General features: G+C 48.9%; 1 protein-coding gene across 1 annotated transcript in view; it reads right to left on the bottom strand.

Annotated features, from left to right (window-relative positions):
- Window positions 1-285: 285 nt before the first annotated feature.
- ANKDD1B (ankyrin repeat and death domain containing 1B) overlaps window positions 286-19397 on the bottom strand; it is a 479621-nt gene continuing 460509 nt past the window's right edge. The window contains exon 16 of the mRNA XM_078675234.1: window positions 286-1170. Coding sequence (XP_078531360.1) covers window positions 1112-1170 — 59 coding nt within the window. The 3' untranslated portion in view covers window positions 286-1111. The remainder of the gene's footprint in view (window positions 1171-19397) is intronic.

Here is a 19397-nt window from a genome sequence, read left to right on the forward strand (position 1 = left end):
CCATAGCAGAGCGAGGGAGGACGTCATGTTTCCAGACACATAGCAGAGCACGGACGTCATATCTCCAGAACCATAGCAGAGCAACGATGCCAGGTCTCCAGAGCCATAGCAGAGCGAGGATGTCATGTTTTCAGACCCATAGCAGAGCTAGGACGTCATGTCTCCAGAACCATAGCAGAGCAATGATGTCATGTCTCCAGATCCATAGCGGAGCAAGGACGTCATGTCTCCAGAATCATAGCAGAGCAATGATGTCATGTCTCCAGAATCATAGCAGAGCAATGATGTCATGTCTCCAGAGCCATAGCAGAGCGAGGGAGGACGTCATGTTTCCAGACACATAGCAGAGCACGGACGTCATATCTCCAGAACCATAGCAGAGCAACGATGCCAGGTCTCCAGAGCCATAGCAGAGCGAGGATGTCATGTTTTCAGACCCATAGCAGAGCTAGGACGTCATGTCTCCAGAACCATAGCAGAGCAATGATGCCAGGTAGCCATAGCTCCCTGCCAGGCCACTGTTCTTTTGTACACTGTGCCAGCACTGGCAGGGACCCATTAAAGTGTCAGTGTTCGGGCTGCCACTCACGCTTTCTGAATGAAGGCAGCTGTCTGTTAAATGTTATTGCATAACAAGTGAGTGTGTTGACATCACTACGCACTTGTTATAAATTGTTACAAGCAAGTAGGTCTGTCATTTTGTGATATCTGAACGTAACTGTAATAGGAAATGAAAACAGGACATTTTAGGGAGACTCGTCTCTCGGTTCTAATAAAAGCGTGACTAATCTAGCATATACCTCCATTAAGATAATAGTTTATCACAAGGTGCAGTCGCACCGACAATAAAAAAAAAATGTATTTCATATTAAAATAAGATCTTGTGACTGGAGTTAGTTTGAAATGACTTTGCGATGGATTCTTGCCAAAGAACAGACATTATATCATGGTCTAAATGAAGAGGCTGTCACGTCTTCTCCTAAAAGTGCAGGCATCATCTGCTGGAGCCCACATTTTGTCGTCTGGATCCTGAGAATCGCACATTTACACTTCTCCTGCAGCCGTCATCAGTTTTTCTGCTGAATAGAGCCCCATTTCATCTTCTGGTATGTCAAGAAACAATACACTTCTTGGAATCTGTGTCCCCGGTGCTTTCAGATCTGAAGCTTTCTGCAAGATAAAGGAAACATGTAAGAGTATAAAACAGAAAATATATGAAAATGTCACTCGAGAAAGCATCTGTGTCATGTATCTTGATTAATGCTGTTTCTATGAACTATGAATGTACAGTGAGTTTTCTTCTTTGCTTGTAAAATCTATGTTGTGCAATTACTTCTCTCTGGCTGCATTCAATACAAACTTTAAAAACTATTACGCAAAGGGTGAAACTTGCTACGGAAAAATCGATGCAAATAAATCTATTAATCTTCATGCTGACAGTTAAATTGTACTGGGATAAAATGTACATTTGTCTATATGCATTGATGGACTACAATCGACTTGATTGTTTTTAAAGAAAATGAATCAGAAAAGTCAGAAGTGTCCAAGCTCAGTCAGGCCGCATGTTACTGGATGCGACGCTCAGCATGTGGTTTAGCGACCTCACCATCCAGACAACACTGGCTTTCCCATGTCAAGGTCACCCAGGAGGCGTTAAGCGTCCGCTAAGAAAGGCGATGGAGAAACTGTTAAATTCAGAGCTGAGAGGAAGGATGTCAAACTTGGGGTTCTTTGTGTGCCAAAACGACGTCATCAGTTTCAGGAAAGGGGCGTGTTCAAGCCTTATTAACTGCCGTTTCCAAGATGGTGTTCTGTCCAGAATATTCTATCTGAGGTTCCCAAGTCACACCCCCCAGGATATAGCGGCATGGGTTCGCAAATTTAGCGGCACAAAAATGGAAATTCAGCAGCACAAATATGAAATTTTAGCAGCAATTTTGCGGCATTTTATTTGGCCATTTTTCCTACAACAAACACAGATATCTTAGCTTTTTTAGTTATTTAACAACATGAAGCTATGTATATTTGGTTTAATTACAATGTAGACACTTTGTTTCCCTCGAAAAGCATGTACAGATATTCAAGTGTATCTCTGGATATGGTTTGGGAATTCTCAACGTGTCAAATCCTGGTGCTGGTCGTGGGGAAAAGAAGTGGTGAAGTATTCCAGGGGCGTGACGTCATTGGACAGTCCGCACCATTGGTCTCTTGAAGTGCGTGCTCTGCTTGTTGTCGAACCAGACCTGGAGTAGGTGATGGCGTGACTGAGCGAGATGTCAAATGCAGAGTTCACCCAAGTCCACCGTGATGCACATCCTTTGGCTCACGGATCTACTTATGCCTCATCATGATGCACGGTGCACTTTCGGTTCTCTGCAGCTATATGTGTACTGTGAATGCCTCTCCTGTTTTTTGGTATTTTAATATGCTTCCTGCGTCTCGGACAGGGACATTTTGGCGCTACGTAATACACACAGATAAATATAAACAGGAAACATGATTGCCAAAGGGCCTAGGCCAGCTCAATGTGCCTGGACTAGGCCTCTGTGGTGCCATTTCTTCCTGCGCTTTTGTGTGTACCCTCTTCATTCAGTGCCACCAGTACCCTCCTACAAATCATAACTTTGTACAGACAGGGGCAATGGAATTAACCAATTGCACAACCGCTGCATTGCCTGCATAATTATGAAGTGACCCCACTTTCCATATAATCCACAATTCTTTGCATATTTTGAAGAGTTCAGCATAAAAAATATATAAAGATTAAGTCCGGTCCAAGGCGCCCAAGGGGCCATTTCCCCTATAATAAAGGGAGTGGAATCAGCGAGGGTACCCAGGTGGTCAGATGAGTAGCACTGAAGACACTTGGTACCAGAGTATAAGATTGTGCATTATTGAACAGCACACGATGGGTGTGGAGGGCGTTCCGGGTTGTCTCTGGAATTAAAAGCATACAAAGTTGTCTGGTCATAGAGATTCGTACCAAGAGATCCGATAAGCAGAAAAGCGAGATGGTTGGCACTGTAGGAGTTATTCATTTGGGTTCTTCTGGGGGCGTTGATGGTTTCCCACATGTCAAAAGAATACACATTTGAGCCATCCAAGGATGTTCCACGAGTCCCGCATGGTGGAGGAAAAATACCTTTAAACAGGCCTGCTGTAAAAGTGATAGAACGATGTAAACTCGTAAAGCGAATCTTGAGTGAATGAGGTAGTGGCTTTTCATCCATAAACTACCTGTAGACTGCGGTAGAAGTCAGTGAACCCCCTGTGAATGCGTGGGATGCCCTCCCAGCAATAAGGTAAATTAATAAGGCTTGTCACAGTCCGAGACAGCATCGTTAGTCGGCAAGCAAGAGTGGTACTGGTAAGCATGTCAACGGGTAGGGTTAGTTGGCTGTTTAAAAAAAAACCAAAAAACATTTAAGCTTTGTATTACTCTTTTTCGTCTTCTGTGATTTGTGTTGCCCGATCACTGTAAAGAAACAAGTGTGAACCTGCAAAAGCCTGCTTGCATTCCATTGCTGGTCTAACTCGGCTGTACTACAAAAGCTGGTGGTGGAAGTGTGCTTCAGTTCGAGGAATGCAAATTCCCCTTGCACTGCCCGTAATAACGCAGATTATATGACTCCCGGGGGCTGGGAGCAGTTTTCTCTTGGAGTCATGCCTATAAACTTCCAAACTTAAGATGCTTTTCTGCTGGAAGTAGGTGGTGAGAAAAGTAAGTCCTGTTTTGTGTAATTCGCCTCTGAGCAGAGTTGTTGAGCTTAGCCCTCGGGGAAGGAAGAGCACTTGGAGCAGTAATATAAGCTTTTTAGTGCCCCTCAGACGTGTTCATTCCGGGGTGAAGACTTCAGACGTTGTGCTCATAATATCCTTGCTGCCCTTGCTGAGAGCCTGCCTGCTGAAAGCCCACTTTTAGTCAGACCCCCCAGGATATAGTGGCATGGATTAGCTTTCGTAAAAATACCGCGATTTCTACAAAAGTGCCGATTTCGCGGGCACTTTTGTAAAAATCGCGGCATTTTTACAAAAGTGCAGATTTCGCGGCAAATCGCGAAATCGCGATATCCTGGAGGGTCTGCCAAGTCAAGATGAACTAGAATCTTTTCTTGTAATGTCGGTTTCTGTTTGAATAATGACCGACCTGTTCCCAACAGAAGCGGTCGCTCCCCTCAGCTCCTCACCTCCGGTATCGTGCTCATTGCGCCTGCCTGCCTCATTATTGAATATTGAGATTGTCTGCCTCATTTCTGTATTTCAGCTATCTGCTTTTGATCTTGTGTAGCGCTTTGAAGCACTCGCCACTGCTGGGCATTACTCTGCATTTTGATTAGTTTAATTGTATGTGTAACTGTGCTTGCCTGCTGCCGAGCGCGTAGCGCTTTTCCACTGCTGCCTTGTGAATCATTTTCCACATAGCGCTCCATTGCCAAAATAATTCCTTCACCCTCGCAGTATTTGTTGTTGTTACTGCCATTTTGTTTTGCTTGTTGGCCCGACCCAGTCCCTCCCTCCACCTCGCTCCCGCCTCCCAGCTGCCCCTCCCACCCATAGAGACTAGGAGCTGCCCTCGCCCTCGTGGAAGCTGTGACCGTCCTGTTCCCAACAGAAGCGGTCGCTCCCCTCAGCTCCTCACCTCCGGTATCGTGCCCATTGCGCCTGCCTGCCTCATTATTGATTATTGAGATTGTCTGCCTCATTTCTGTATTTCAGCTATCTGCTTTTGTGTAGCGCTTTGAAGCACTCGCCACTGCTGTGCATTACTCTGCATTTTGATTAGTTTAATTGTATGTGTAACTGTGCTTGCCTGCTGCCGAGCGCGTAGCGCTTTTCCACTGCTGCCTTGTGAATCATTTTCCACATAGCGCTCCATTGCCAAAATAATTCCTTCACCCTCGCAGTATTTGTTGTTGTTACTGCCATTTTGTTTTGCTTGTTGGCCCGTCCCAGTCCCTCCCTCCACCTCGCTCCCGCCTCCCAGCTGCCCCTCCCACGCTCCGCCCCCCTCCACTCCATTTATGACTAATGGACTTACGCGCAGCGTCCACGCGCAGCGGTCGCGCCGAAGGTGCGCCAAAGGTAAGCCCGTCTACGCCCGTCCGCGCCTGGACCGCGCCCAGCGCCAGACCCCCTGGCTCTCGCAAAACCCACTACACCCGCATTACGTATGACGCCGCCACCCTCCTAGCCCTTAACCCCGGACGCACACCACAATGCTACGAAGCTGCCCCAGGACGTACCCACGGTCCCTTCGCCTGCCACTCCTGCAAGTTCGCCTGCATCAAGACCCACACCAAATCCACGACCTCCAAACACAGCTCCGACTCTAACCACCTAAAATGCATCCTGCTAAACACCCGCTCGATCCACAAACACGCCACAGAACTCTGGGACCTACTCAACACTACTTCACCGGACATCGCCTTCCTTACAGAAACCTGGATGAACGCATCATCAGCACCCGACATCGCCATAGCCATCCCGGACGCGTACAAGATCATCCGAAAAGACCGCACCAACCAAACAGGAGGCGGCATCGCCATCGTTCATAAGAACACCATCAGAATCACGACCAGCTTCGACGATAACCTTACACCCGCCGAACACCTCCACTTCCAGATCTACACCGACCCCAGGACCACACTTAGAGGCACCCTCATCTACAGACCACCAGGAACCCGTAAACAATTCTGCGAAGACATCACTGACTTCATCAGCCCACATGCCCTCCCCTCCGAGAACTACATTCTACTGGGAGACTTCAACTTCCACCTGGAAAAGAAAAACGACTGCAACACCACCACCCTTCTGGACAACCTGGCCAATCTCGGACTCAAACAACTTGTTCACACCCCCATCCACTTAGCCGGACACACGCTCGACCCTATCTTCACCTCCAGCAAACACATCTCCTTCAATCATACCACAGCTAACAATTGGACGGACCACAGCTGTGTTCACTTCAGCTATAAAACTACCACAACTCACAACCCCCCACAACCTATTCCTCGAAGAAAATGGAACAAAATCACCACCGACCAACTCCTCACATCGCTCAACCAAAACCCTCCCGCCCTCTCATCAGACCCAAACGAAGCTGCCATCAAATTCAAACAATGGATCACTCACAGCGCTGACGAACTAGCACCTCTGAAAAACCACCAGATCAAACAAGGTAGCAAAAAGGCCCCCTGGTTCAACGATGACCTTAAGAATTCCAAGAAACTATGCCGTGCTCTCGAAAAAACATGGACAAAAAACCCAACCACTGACAACCTAACCACCTTCAAGGACGCCACCCGCAAACACCACCAATTGATCCGATCCACCAAGAAATCAGCATTCAAGGATCGACTAAACAACAACGCCCATAACAGCAAGGAACTATTCAACATCGTCAAAGAATTTACCAACCCCACCGCAGCCTCAAACGACATCACTCCCTCCCAAGACCTCTGCGACTCATTATGCTCTTTCTTCTACAACAAAATCGCCGACATACACAACAGCTTTAAGAACATTTCGAAAGAACAGCCCACCCCACCCACTTCCAAAACCAAACCGCTCTCTAACAACCTTAACGCCTGGAACCCAATCACCACTGAAGACACCATCCGCCTAATGAACTCCATCCATTCAGGTTCACCAACCGACCCCTGTCCCCACCACATCTTCAACAAAGCAGACTCCATCATCGCACCCCATCTCCGTGATGTCATCAACTGCTCCTTCAACTCCGCTACCTTCCCAGAAAGCTGGAAACACGCCGAACTCACTGCCCTCCTGAAGAAGCCCACAGCTGACCCCTCTGAACTTAAGAACTACCGCCCCATTTCCCTCCTCCCTTTCCCGGCCAAAGTCATTGAGAAAGCCGTCAATAACCAGCTCGCCGCCTTCCTTGAATCCAATAACTCCCTCGACCCCTCACAGTCCGGCTTTCGAGCCAAACATAGCACCGAAACCGCCCTCATTGCAGCGACAGATGACATCCGAATGCTACTGGACGTTTGGGTCCCTTCACTGCGCCGAAGTCTCCTACCATCTGCGGAGTCCCCCAAGGCTCCTCACTTTCCCCTTTATTATTTAACCTATACCTTCGTCCTTTAATTTGCTCGCTCCATAATTGGGATGTCACAGTCTTCAATTATGCGGATGATTTGCAGCTCGTCTTTCCACTTGATTCTCCACAGGCGGTCAACAACTTCCACGCCGTTATGACCCATATCCAACAATGGATGAATCAAAACCAATTAAAGCTCAACCCTGGAAAGACTGAGCTGCTTCTCCCTGGTTCGAGTGCTGCATACTGGGGCCCGCAGTTCTGGCCCCTCGATCTGGGTCCCCCTCCCACACCAGTCAAGGCAGTTAAGAGCTTGGGGGTGACGATCGACGCGGAGCTGTCACTTAAAGCTCAAGTGGGTGCCACGGTCTCTTCGTGTATGTTCCAACTCCGAAATATCCGGAAGATCAGGCACACTCTTCCACATGCGGCCTGTGTCAGGTCGTCATGTCCCTTGTTCTCTCTCGCCTCGACTTTTCTAACTCTCTTTATCACGCACTCCCCCGATTTCTTTTGTGTCGTCTCCAGGTCATGCAGAATCTGGCGGCCCGTCTTATCTTTAAGATCCCTAAGTGGCAATCTGCAAAGCCCTTGCTCCGCAAGCTCCATTGGCTTCCAGTTGAGGAGAGGGCTGCCTTTAAGACGGGCTGCATGGTTTTCAAATCTCTTCACTGCCCTAGCCCCGCTTTTCTTAACTCCCTGATCACTCTGTATCGACCTGCACGTTCCCTCCGTTCAGTTCACCATCACCTACTTGTATCGACCTGCACGTTCCCTCCGTTCAGTTCACCATCACCTACTTGTCACTCCCAAATTTAAAACCAATAAATTCGGGGGCCGTCGCTTTTCTCTCCTCGCCCCTAAATTCTGGAACCCCCTTCCCCAGGCCATTAAATCCAGTGGCTCCCTTTTTCAGTTCAGGAAACTTCTCAAAACTTTCCTGTTCACTCTCTCTGGGTAATCTCTCTTTGTCACTCTACACATGCTCTGTCAGCAAGCGCCAGTAAACCTTTGGGTGTCAGTGCGCTCAAAAAGTGCCATTTAACATAACATAACATAACATATCTGGACAACGGAGAAACAGCTGCCCTCAACCTACTCGACCTCTCCGCCGCCTTCGACACAGTCTGTCATAGCACCCTCATACAACGCCTCAGCAACATCGGAATACAAGGAAAAGCATTAGATTGGATCATCTCGTTCCTCGCCGGGAGAACCCAGAGAGTCCGACTCCCCCCTTTCAAATCAGAGGCCACCGAAGTCATCTGCGGAGTCCCACAAGGATCATCACTCAGTCCCACCCTCTTCAACGTGTACATGAGCCCCTTAGCATCCATCGCGCGACAACACAACCTCAACATCATCTCCTACGCTGACCACACCCAGCTGATCCTCTCCCTCACTAAAGACCCTAACACCGCCAAAACCAATCTTCATGAAGGCATGAAAGAAGTAGCCGAATGGATGAAAAACAGCCGCCTAAAACTCAACGCAGACAAAACGGAAGTCCTCATCTTAGGATCATCCCCCTCTGCCTGGGACGACTCTTGGTGGCCATCGGCCATGGGCACAGCACCCATACCCACAGACCACGCACGCAACCTGGGCTTCATCCTAGACTCCTCCCTCTCGATGACCAGACAAGTTAACGCCGTCTCATCCTCTTGCTTCAACGTACTCCGTATGCTCAAAAAAATCTTCCGTTGGATCCCCATCGAAACAAGAAAGACGGTCACCCACGCACTGGTCACTAGCCGACTGGACTATGGAAACACCCTTTACGCCGGAACCACAGCCAAATTACAGAAAAAACTCCAACGCATCCAAAATGCATCGGCCAGACTCATATTGGACATCCCTCGCCAAGCTCACAATACCGGCCACCTAAAAGACCTCCACTGGCTTCCCGTCAACAAGAGAATAACGTTCCGTCTCCTCACCCACGCTCACAAGGCCCTCTACAAACTAGGACCCGAATGCCTCGACACACGACTGTCCTTCTACACACCCACCCGCCAACTAAGATCCTCCAACCAAGCGCTTGCCGCAGTTCCGCGCATCCACAGATCCACCATGGGAGGCAGATCCTTCTCCTACCTGGCGGCCAAGACCTGGAACTCTCTCCCCACTCAACTCCGCCTCACACAAAACCACATTTCCTTCAGAAAGGAACTTAAAACCTGGCTTTTCGATAAATAATGCTCCCCCTCCCACAAGCGCCTTGAGACCCTATGGGTGAGTAGTGCGCTATACAAATTTCTGAACTTGAACTTGAATTTAAATGGAGACATTTCCTAGAGATGGATTTATGGCAACATGTTTGTTTTCTATAGAGACTTCTAAGCGTATATTCTTCACCTTTTGAATTATATTCACCAGGCCTCAGTCTGGATCCGGAAACTTTTCAGCAGTACTTTGGAAGGTTGCGTCGTGCGGCTCCGCACCAATGCTGTTCTGCTTCAGAAATTACGTGCGTGCAGCGCCTATATAGGTGCCACTCTCAAACGATGACATCAGTTCCTTTCTTTCTGCACCACCAGTAGCAGATCTGGACCTTTTTCAGTGTCTCTTAGATATTTTTCTTGAACGTTATCCAGGGTGTAAGGTATGTCACCCCCTAAAACGACAGTTTTTTAAGCCCTATAGGGACTGTCAAAAACACATTTCTGTCAAAGATCACCACCAGGCATACCTGTGGTGTCTGGTAAGCAGGTCCTCACGCCAGCTCCCCCTGCGACATTTCTCCTGTTCAGCTCACCTGCAGTCTGCTACCCTCTGCTGCCTGTCTATCTGCTGCCCTGTGTGTCGTCTGCTCGTTTTTTGCTCAGTTTTTCCTTTTTTGCTCGTTTTTCTGCCCTCTACTTTACCATTTCTGCTCGCTGTTTTACCCTCTTCTACTTTGTTTTGCCTTTTTCTGCTCGATTTTCTGCCCCCTGTTTGGCCTTTTTCTGCTCCTTTCTGCCCTCCATTTGCCCTTTTCTGCTTGTGTTTCTACTCTTTGTTTTGCCTTTTCTGCTCGCTCATTTTTCTGACATCTGTTTTGCCTTTTGCTTATATTAAACATTGGCTAGTTAGCATGGGGCTGGGTGAGCTATGGGATTATCCAGAGACCGCCTGCTCCTCTTTACCCAGGAAATTATTGAAGGCTCATTACGAGGAGTACAAACTCTCGCAGCTTCATAGTTCCTCTCGAACTGGTAGTCTAACCACAGCCTTTTTAGAAATCAAAGACAGGTTTAGCTTTGATCCGGTTCCTAGATGAAATCAAACCGGCAGCTGCTAAAAAGCTCTACCTCCAGTTCAGGTATGGGACCCTCCCTTTCTGTTGTTTTTCGCAAAAGTGGGGGGATATGCATATTTTAAATTGTCCGGCATGTGTTAGCCCTGAAGAGTCAGCACTTCACGTGTTGTTCAGCTGCCCCGGCTATCATAAGGCAAGAAAACGATGGCTGGTGCAGATTTTTAGAAACCTTGGAGCTATACATTGCTCTGAGGCCTTCAGGATACTGAAGTATGATACTAGTATCTCGATAGTTTACTCAGTGGCAGGTTTCCTATTTTCCATGTGGTGTACCCGCTGGATTTACATGAAAGGAGTTATAGGGCCTTTTTGGTGGATAAGAAACAACTACATTCGTCATTTAATACTGGGAAAATAATTACAGTGGCCATCCTTGACAGTTTTTAAATTAGGCCCTGTTTTTATTTTAACAAAATGAGCTTGCTTGATTGGCCCCCCAGTTACGCTATAGAGAATTGGTAATCTACCAATTAAGCACTTTAACCAATTCAAATATCCCTTGTAGACGCAGGCTGTAGCATAGAGAGGCTCTAGTCCTAGGTCCATTGATGTAGAATGGTAGAATATAGGTCATCCTTTTTAGAAGATTGTTAGGTAAATGTTTTTAGGTAAATTATTTATTTATTTGCACTTTGCACTTTCCGAGTATGGAGTATTATGGACTGCCATGAATTACCCTCTGCCCCTTATATTCTCCCACGCTAAGTTAGTCTGATGAGTATCCTTTTTAAAACGTTGTACAGAATTTATGCATTATTATACATGTGACAATTGTGTTTATTTTTGTTCCATTCACGTTTTTTAAATCTAAATGTAATTGACTTATGTTGCAATTGTAACTGTATTTGCTCGCACTGTGAATGTACTTTTGAGGTCAAGTTGACCGAAATAAAGTCTTTTTGAAAAATGAAATGAAATGTTTTGCCTTTTTTGCTAGTTTTTCTGCCCTTATTTGACCTTTTCTACTCGTTTTTCTGCCCTCCGTTTTGCCTTTTCTGCTTGCTTGTTTTTCTTCTTTCTTCCCGCCGTTTCCTCAAGACCAGCTTTTTAGGCAGAGACCTAGCACCCCAGATTCCAGATACCTCCAAGGGTGTCAGTGCCGTGCTCTACAAATGCTGGTTAGTGGTGGTGATGATGTGTGGGGGAGGGCCACGGCTCCAAAACCTGCAACGAATGCATGTGACAACAAACTCCCCTTCAGGGGCCAGGAAAAATGTGGTTGAATCTGTTAGCTTCCACTTCCTTAGAATGATTAAGAAAATAATGCCATTCCTGCCGGAGGACTGTAAACGTATAGTCATAACATCTCTCATTCAATCGAGGGTGGATTATTGCAACGGCCTCTACCTGAATATTCAAAAGCGACATTTAAACAAACTTCAACTTCTGCAAAATGTGGCAGCCAGACTGCTTACCGGCAATCCAAATTTTGTATCTGTTAAAAAGGAAATTAAAAGGTTGCCCTGGCTTCCAGTTAGACAACGGGTGTATTTTAAATCCTTGTGCAATGTCTTTAAAGCCCTTCAAGGAATAGGGACAGAATATTTAAAACATTGATTTCAATGGTATGTACCGAAAAGAGCCCTTTGCTCACTAGCAGCTAAGAGTGTGTTAGTACCCTCTTTCAAAAAAAGTGAACTGGGAGGGGGAAGTTTCACCACCTGTGCCGCAAGGGCTTGGAACGAACTCCCTCCATATTAGGAATGCCACTGATCTAATGGCGGTTAGGAAAAGATTGAAAACCTGGCTCTTCGGTGTATAGGTTCCCATATCTACCTCTGTTCAGAGGGCAGTAGCCAGTCCCAGGACACCCTCGGGTAACTGTTGTGCTTAAGAAATACAATTAACCTAACATGTCGATGAACCCAACAGGTACAAGGTTGATTCCGCTTAACAGCAGTTTAAGGAGAGGAGGGCTACTTCACGCTCTTTAAACCTTTGTGCTTCTCCTTGCCAACTGCAGTAGTTCCACTGCTCTTTTTGTGGCTTTGACAGTGTTACATCCTACTTTCAGCTTGTCCAGCCTCCACAAGGAACCGAGGAGTTTCATAGTCGAGGTCAAGGTCAGTGAGCCACTCAGTTCGCAGCCCCACCTGCCCAAACTCTTGAGGGTGCCCTTAAAGGAGCACAGCCACTCGTTAGGAGACTGAATCCACTGATTCTACCCAGGCTACCAAGCCCTAACCTCAGATTCTGCATATTGTTTGAAAGGTCTATGCCTTACCCTTCCTTTCTTCCCTGCTGCACCTTCCACCGTCCCTATGGCGACTGATGGAGGACCATTTATCCATTTTGCAGAAGATGCAGAATGCGCAAGCCCTTTTGGCCAAAGACGCTATTAAGAGGGTGCCAGCGCTGGAAGTAGGACATTGCTGGTCTTTCCGCTATTTTCTGGTGTCCAAGAAGGGAGGATGTATTTGGCCTATTCTACATGGGCACTCCCTCAATGCCTTCTTCCAGAAAGAGAAATTAAAAATGCTTTCGCAGGCCCAGGACTTGTCTGCCATCAACCCTGAAGACTGGATGGTAGCATTGGACCTGCAGGTCACTTATTTTCATATACTCATCCTGCCAGCCCATTGGCACTACCCGAGGTCCGTGGTGGGAGAGGAGCATTTTCAGGCCCCTGTGTTCACCTTTGGTCTCACAAGAGCCTCTTGCATGTTAACAAAAGTGACTGCGGTGGTGGCAGATAATCTTCGGAGGTCAGTGGTGCCAGTCTTCCCCTACCTGGCAGGCTGACTGATGAAGGCGTGCTCGCTCCAGGCAGTTATCAACCACCTCCAGACTATGATGAACGTTCTTCCATCTTTGGGGTTCAATATCAACATATTGAAGTCACACATGACTCCTTCTCAAATACTCCCTTCATCATGGCTGTTCTGGACACTGTTATTTTGTGCCTTTCCCCCAGAGTCGAGGACATTCAGGCTATAATCCTGATATTTCAGACTCTGATTCGATTTCAGTGAGGTCAACTCTGGGGCTGCTGAGACTAATGGCATCCTGCTAGTCAAGCACGCCAGGCGGCATATGCAGGCTTCGCAGTGGTATCTGAAGTCCCAGCTGGCCCAACATTGAGGGGACCTCTCCAACCACATTCTGTTTTTGGATGAGACTGCAAAAAATCGGCATTCCTTGTTGCTGGACCACAATTGGTTCAGCGGCAGACCCTTGCCCACCCAGAACTGACAGTGGGGACAGATGCATCATTTCTAGTTTGGGGCAGCTGTCGGGGCCCTAGCGGATCACAAATGTAAGTTACACCCGGAGTGATGCACGTTTTTCATGTGAATAGGAAGAACCTCGGCTCTATATATTCACCACCACCAGAATTTCTCTGCATGAAGTTTCCAAGGCGTCTCTCGCTTAGAACAGCTCAGAGATGAGTTCTGCCTTGAATGGAATTTGTGGCTCCTGTCCGCCTTTCTGCTAATATCACTCCTGCCACGAGTTCTCAAAAAGATCAGGACTGACTGGGCCCAGGTCATCCTAGTGGCTCCTGATTGGACATGAAGAGTATGGTATCTGGAACTCCAGGGCTTGAGCACATGTCCTCCGATCAGGCTGGCCCTCCGTGAGCATCTGCTGTTGCAGCAATAGGGCATGGTTCTGCACTCGGGCCATTGTAATCTCCACCTTCATGCTTGGAGATGGACCAGCTACAGCTGAACACCTTCGACCTTCCTCCAGAGGTGATTGACATCATCTTGGGAGTCAGGCGTCCTCGACGAAAGCTCTATACGCCTGCCGCTTGGACAATTTGTTGTTTGGTGCGGCATATGCCAGATCGACCCCTTCTAGGATCAGTTTTCTGACATTCTCTTATTTGTTCTGTCTCTTGCCCTGCAAGGCTTTGCTTTGGGCAAAGTTAATGGATCTATTCCGCCTTCTTATGATTACCAAATCAGTCCCAGTTGTTTAAGTCACGTTTTGTGATGCGGTTTTTGAAAGGCCTGCAACAAGTTCCCCCCTTCATAATGCTCCATAATGCTCCAATGGCACTTAATCTGGTCCACAGTTACCTGATGTGCACTTCGTTTGAGCTGCCTCACAGCTTTCCTTTACGGCTCGTTACTATTCAGCCTGTGTTACCCATCACCATCACCTCGCCTTGATGGTTGAGTGAACTTCAGGCTTTGTGTTAATCCGCCATACACTACCATCTTCCCAGACTAACTGTTTCTGCAAACTAGGGCATCCTTACTGCCGAAAGTTGTGGTCCCGTTCCATGTCAATCAAACCACAACCTCGTTGGCATTCTATGCTCCGCCTCACCCCTCGAAGAAGGTGGAGAGACTCCATTGCTTGGACCTAAGAAGAGCACTGAGCTGCTACATAGATGGCACCAAAGATCACTTGTGTGAACTATCACCTCTTTGTTGGGTTGTTTGGAGTGTAAAAGGACAAGGCAGTGCAGAAAAGAACCACTGTCTGCTGGATCTGGCTCTGTATTAAGATCTGCTATGCACTGGCCAAAAGGCAGTCTCTGGAAGAACTGCATGCTGCTTCTATGGCATTGGCATGTGGAGTGCCTGTCCTAGACATTTCCCAAGCAGCTATTGGACGACCCTCCATGTGTTCACAAAGCACTATTGCTTGGACAGCCAGGTTTGTCACAAGAGGCATTTTTCAAGCTCAGACCTACAGTACTTTCTGGTTTGAATCCATTCACAGACCCATCTCCGGATAGGTATTACTTTGGTATCCATTCAAAAAGTGAGAGATCTGTGGCTAGAAGTCTCTATCAGAAGAACAAGTTACATACTTTCCGTAATACAGTTTCTAGTGGAGACTATCTAGGCACAGATTATTCACAAACACTCCTGTCCTCCCCATTCTGTGAATGGACTCTATCCATGTATATGATTCCAAGTTTAGGAATCTTTACAGTGTCTACCAAATTGCTTTTGGGCTCTGAATCTGGGGGGCACAAACAGTCTCGCAAGCAACTGCGAGTGGGGCCTATATTGGCCTGCATATCATTACCAGAGAACGGGGTCAGTGCAGAGCTGCACAGTGCCATCTTCCAGTGTGCAGAGGCACTGCTGAAAAGTGTCTGGCTTCAGTCTGGGGAATTTTTAAAAGGTGAGGAATACACAGCTACATAGTTTCTACAAGAAACAGAGTTACTGAAGGTAAGTACATTATACTTTCTGTTGCGTTCTGCACCCTTTTTTTCTACGTTTGACTTTGACTGTTGCTTCTTGCTATTGGAACTATTACTGCACGCACACACACTTATTGCTAGGGGGGACCTCAATTTGGTATTTCTTAACATCGGAGATCGGTCCGGTCAGCGCTCGGGGCAGGTGGGAGCGCTCACGGGCCAGTCCTGTCTGGCAGACCTGGGCCTAATCGACTTGTGGCGACAGATGCACCCGCGCACCACGGCATACACGTATTATTCGGCGGCCCACAAAACGTATGCGCGTCTCGACTATCTCCTGTGTTCCTCCCTGCTGGCGAACAATAAGGAACGTGCGCAAAAGAGGGCCGAGATCTCCCAACGCATGGCGGAGCTGGAACAAATGCACCAACGCATGGGGGCCGCCCGGGCCTGGCGCCAATTATGCACGGAAAGGAAGATGCTTGCGGCCGTAGACCAGGATGTGGCGGAGTACGCCGCTCTTCGGCTGCGCCACGTGTACTATACCGGAGGGGACCGTTGTGGGAGACTCCTAGCAAGCAGACTGAGGGAACAGCAACAGAGGCGGCTCGTTCGGTCCATCCAGGTTGGGGATGGCGATCCGGTAGTGGACGATGGAGCGATTGCCGCTGCCTTCGGGAACTTCTATGCCGACCTCTATGAGGCGGACCGCTTGGATCTACAACACGGCCGGGACTACCTCCAGGGCGCGACCCTCCCTTCTTTAAGTGAGGCACAGGCAGAGTTCCTAGATCGCCCCATAGGATTGGAGGAAGTGATCTCGGCGATATCCCGCCTCAAGTTGGGTAAATCGCCGGGGCCGGACGGCTACTCGGCTGCCTTTTACAAGACGTTTTGCCCCCAAGTGGCCCCTTTACTTCGTGATCTATTGAACACCTTCGATCAGCCCGGTGCTGTGCCCCCGGAACTACTGGAAGCTGCGATATCGGTAATACCTAAGCCTGGCCGCGACCCCACCCGGTGTGGATCATACCGGCCAATATCCCTTTTGAATATAGATCTCAAATTGTACACAGGGATCATCGCGAGCAGGCTCGCCCCTTATATGTAGCAACTAGTGGATCCCGATCAGGCGGGATTTATCCCGCAGCGGCAAACCAGCGATAACACCAGGCGGGTTCTCCATTTGATAGAGGCCGGGTCCCGAACGAGACCGGGCTGCATGCTCCTTACCATCGATGCCGAGAAGGCATTCGACCGAGTGCACTGGCCGTATCTAGACCTGGCACTCCAGAAGTTTGGCATGGGGGAGACTCTCCGCAACCGGATTTTTAACTGTTATCGCCGGCCGGCTGCGACGGTCAGAGTCAATGGCCACACATCTCCGCGCTTTCCGATTGGCCGAGGTACCAGGCAGAGGTGCCCACTGTCCCCCCTGCTATTCGCTCTCTATATGGAGCCATTAGCACAACGAATACGACAACACCGCCTCATTGAAGGTATCCCGTTCGGCGGCGACACGCATAAGGTCAGTCTGTACGCGGACGACATTCTGCTCTCCCTGATGTCGCCGATGCAGTCCCTTCGGGCGCTCTTTGTGGAACACCACACCTTTTGCCTTGGCCTCGGGCTTCAAGGTCAATGTGGGGAAATCAGAGGCCCTGAACGTCTCTTTACCATCCGATGTGCTGACGGAGGTCAAGGCTGAGTACGACGTGCGGTGGCCCACCTCCCCCGTTTCCTATCTCGGGGTTCTGTTGGCACCAACGGTGAGAGCTACGGCGGACGCCAACTACGCGAGGCTTAGCACGCGCCTAAATGGGGAGCTCAGACGGTGGAAACACCTCACCCTCTCCTGGCTAGGTCGCATCGCAGCCATCAAAATGACCTTGCTGCCTCAGATTCTCTACATTTTTCAAACTCTCCCCCTACGCCCGCCAGTGGGGTGGCTCCACAAGACGCAATCCGACTTGGCGCGGTATATTTGGAACGGCCGGCGGCCGCGCTTTAAGCATTTGATTGCTACACTTCCCCCGGCCCATGGGGGCATGGGGATACCAGACCTCACCCTATACTTTCAAGCCGCCCAGCTGCGCACACTGGTAGAATGGCATCAATTAGAATCTAGTAAACACTGGCTCTTCCAGGACCAGGCGGTAGCTGGCCGGCCTCTGCAGGGTGTCCCATTTTTATAGACCCCCTAACCTCTACGCTTCACAAATCACGAGTACCGTCCTGAGCACATGGGACACGGTGGCGGTACGGCGAGGCTTCACTTCATTCCCCTCCCCGATGACGCCGATCTTCGGCAACCCGGACTTTTCTCCGGGCCTTGACCCTCAGACGTTTACGGTGTAGAGGACGACACCCTGCAGAGCGGTGGGTCATATGTTTGACCCCAACGGTATTCTCTCCTTTCCGAGAGTGAAGGAGGATTACGGCATTCCAGCATCCGACCGCCTGCCGTACCTTCAGGTCCGTCACTGCGTTCTTCATCCGTCCATTCAGCCCGGCACACAGCGACTCCTCACGTCTTATGAAAAATGGCTGTTGACACGTACCTCCGATAAGAAGCTGCTCTCAGACTTGTATCAACACTTGCTACTCACTAACATTCACTCCTACAACGCAGGGAGGGCCAGATGGGAGAGGGACCTAGGGAGGACACTCACTCACAAGGAATGGGAAGGCATATATCATAGGGCCCGCCACTCGGCCTATCATATGGGCCTAACTGAAACGCTGACTAAAGTAGCCACGTACTGGTATCACACACCTGAACGCCTACACCTCTGGGACTCCCGAGTCACTGATCGCTGCTGGAGGGGATGCGGGGGGCTTGACACCCTAGAACATCTGCTATGGAGCTGCGCACATCTGCAACCTTACTGGACTGCAATCCTCGACTTAATTGATGTGCACCTAGACACCCAGCTTCCCAGGTTCCCTGCCTATGTACTGCTTGGCCTCCCTAATGCCTTGATGTACCCCCTGAAATCCTTGAGAGGGAGACTCATAGCGATCGCGCTGGGAGCAGCAGTACAGAACATTGTGGCACACTGGAGAGACGTTCAACCTCCTCTGCAGCTTGGGTGGTTACATAGGCTCTGGACGATACTGGGTATGGAGAAGCTGTCGCTGGCAAAAGCTGGGAGGGGGGATGAATTTGCAGAACTTTGGAGACCGTTTCTGACCCTACTCACCGGGGAATTCAGGGAGTTGAGCTGCCCCCGATACTTGCGACTGCTGCACTTTGCGGACACCCCGCTCACAGATCCTACCATAAAATCTCGTAGGCCGAGAGCTCGGCGGCACGCAACCTCCCAAGAAATGATTTGAGAAGGCACCAGTCTCCTGCAGCTCGTACCCGTTGGACAAGGGGGTGGGGGGGTGGGATGGGTGGGGCTTGGGGGGGGGGGGACTAGTTGGGATTGTTGCTGTTCCACTCCATGGCATACTACATTTGAAGGCGGCTCCCGAACCTTAACTACGCGGCCGGCCCAGTTGGGTTGTAGGCGACTTGCTGTGTATTACACCAAACTAACTGGGCGCAGCATGGGCCTCCTCACTTGCTGGTATTATCATGTGAGGTCCGCGCCACTTTCAGCATGAGCCATTGTTCCTGTTGTGATATTTCTTGCAATAAAAAGAGTTAATACTAAAAACTAAAAATTGCCTAGCAGGTTTGCTTTTAACGTTTGTGTTTTTTTCCTCCTTACTGGAACTCTCTTAGGGAGGCATTTGATATCTTTCAGGTTGCATTTCCTTAACGAGTCAAGAAGGGCGCTCAACAGACCTTTTCAGAATCTATTCCTTGACAGCTTGCAATATCCACAATTACTTCTTAGGTTTGATTTACAGTATGGATCATTCCCAGGACGTAGCACAAGAGTTGGATAAAATATGCCTTGCAAATGCACTGT

Source organism: Lissotriton helveticus, chromosome 2_1, assembly GCF_964261635.1.
Source record: "Lissotriton helveticus chromosome 2_1, aLisHel1.1, whole genome shotgun sequence".
Lineage (NCBI taxonomy): Eukaryota > Metazoa > Chordata > Amphibia > Caudata > Salamandridae > Lissotriton > Lissotriton helveticus.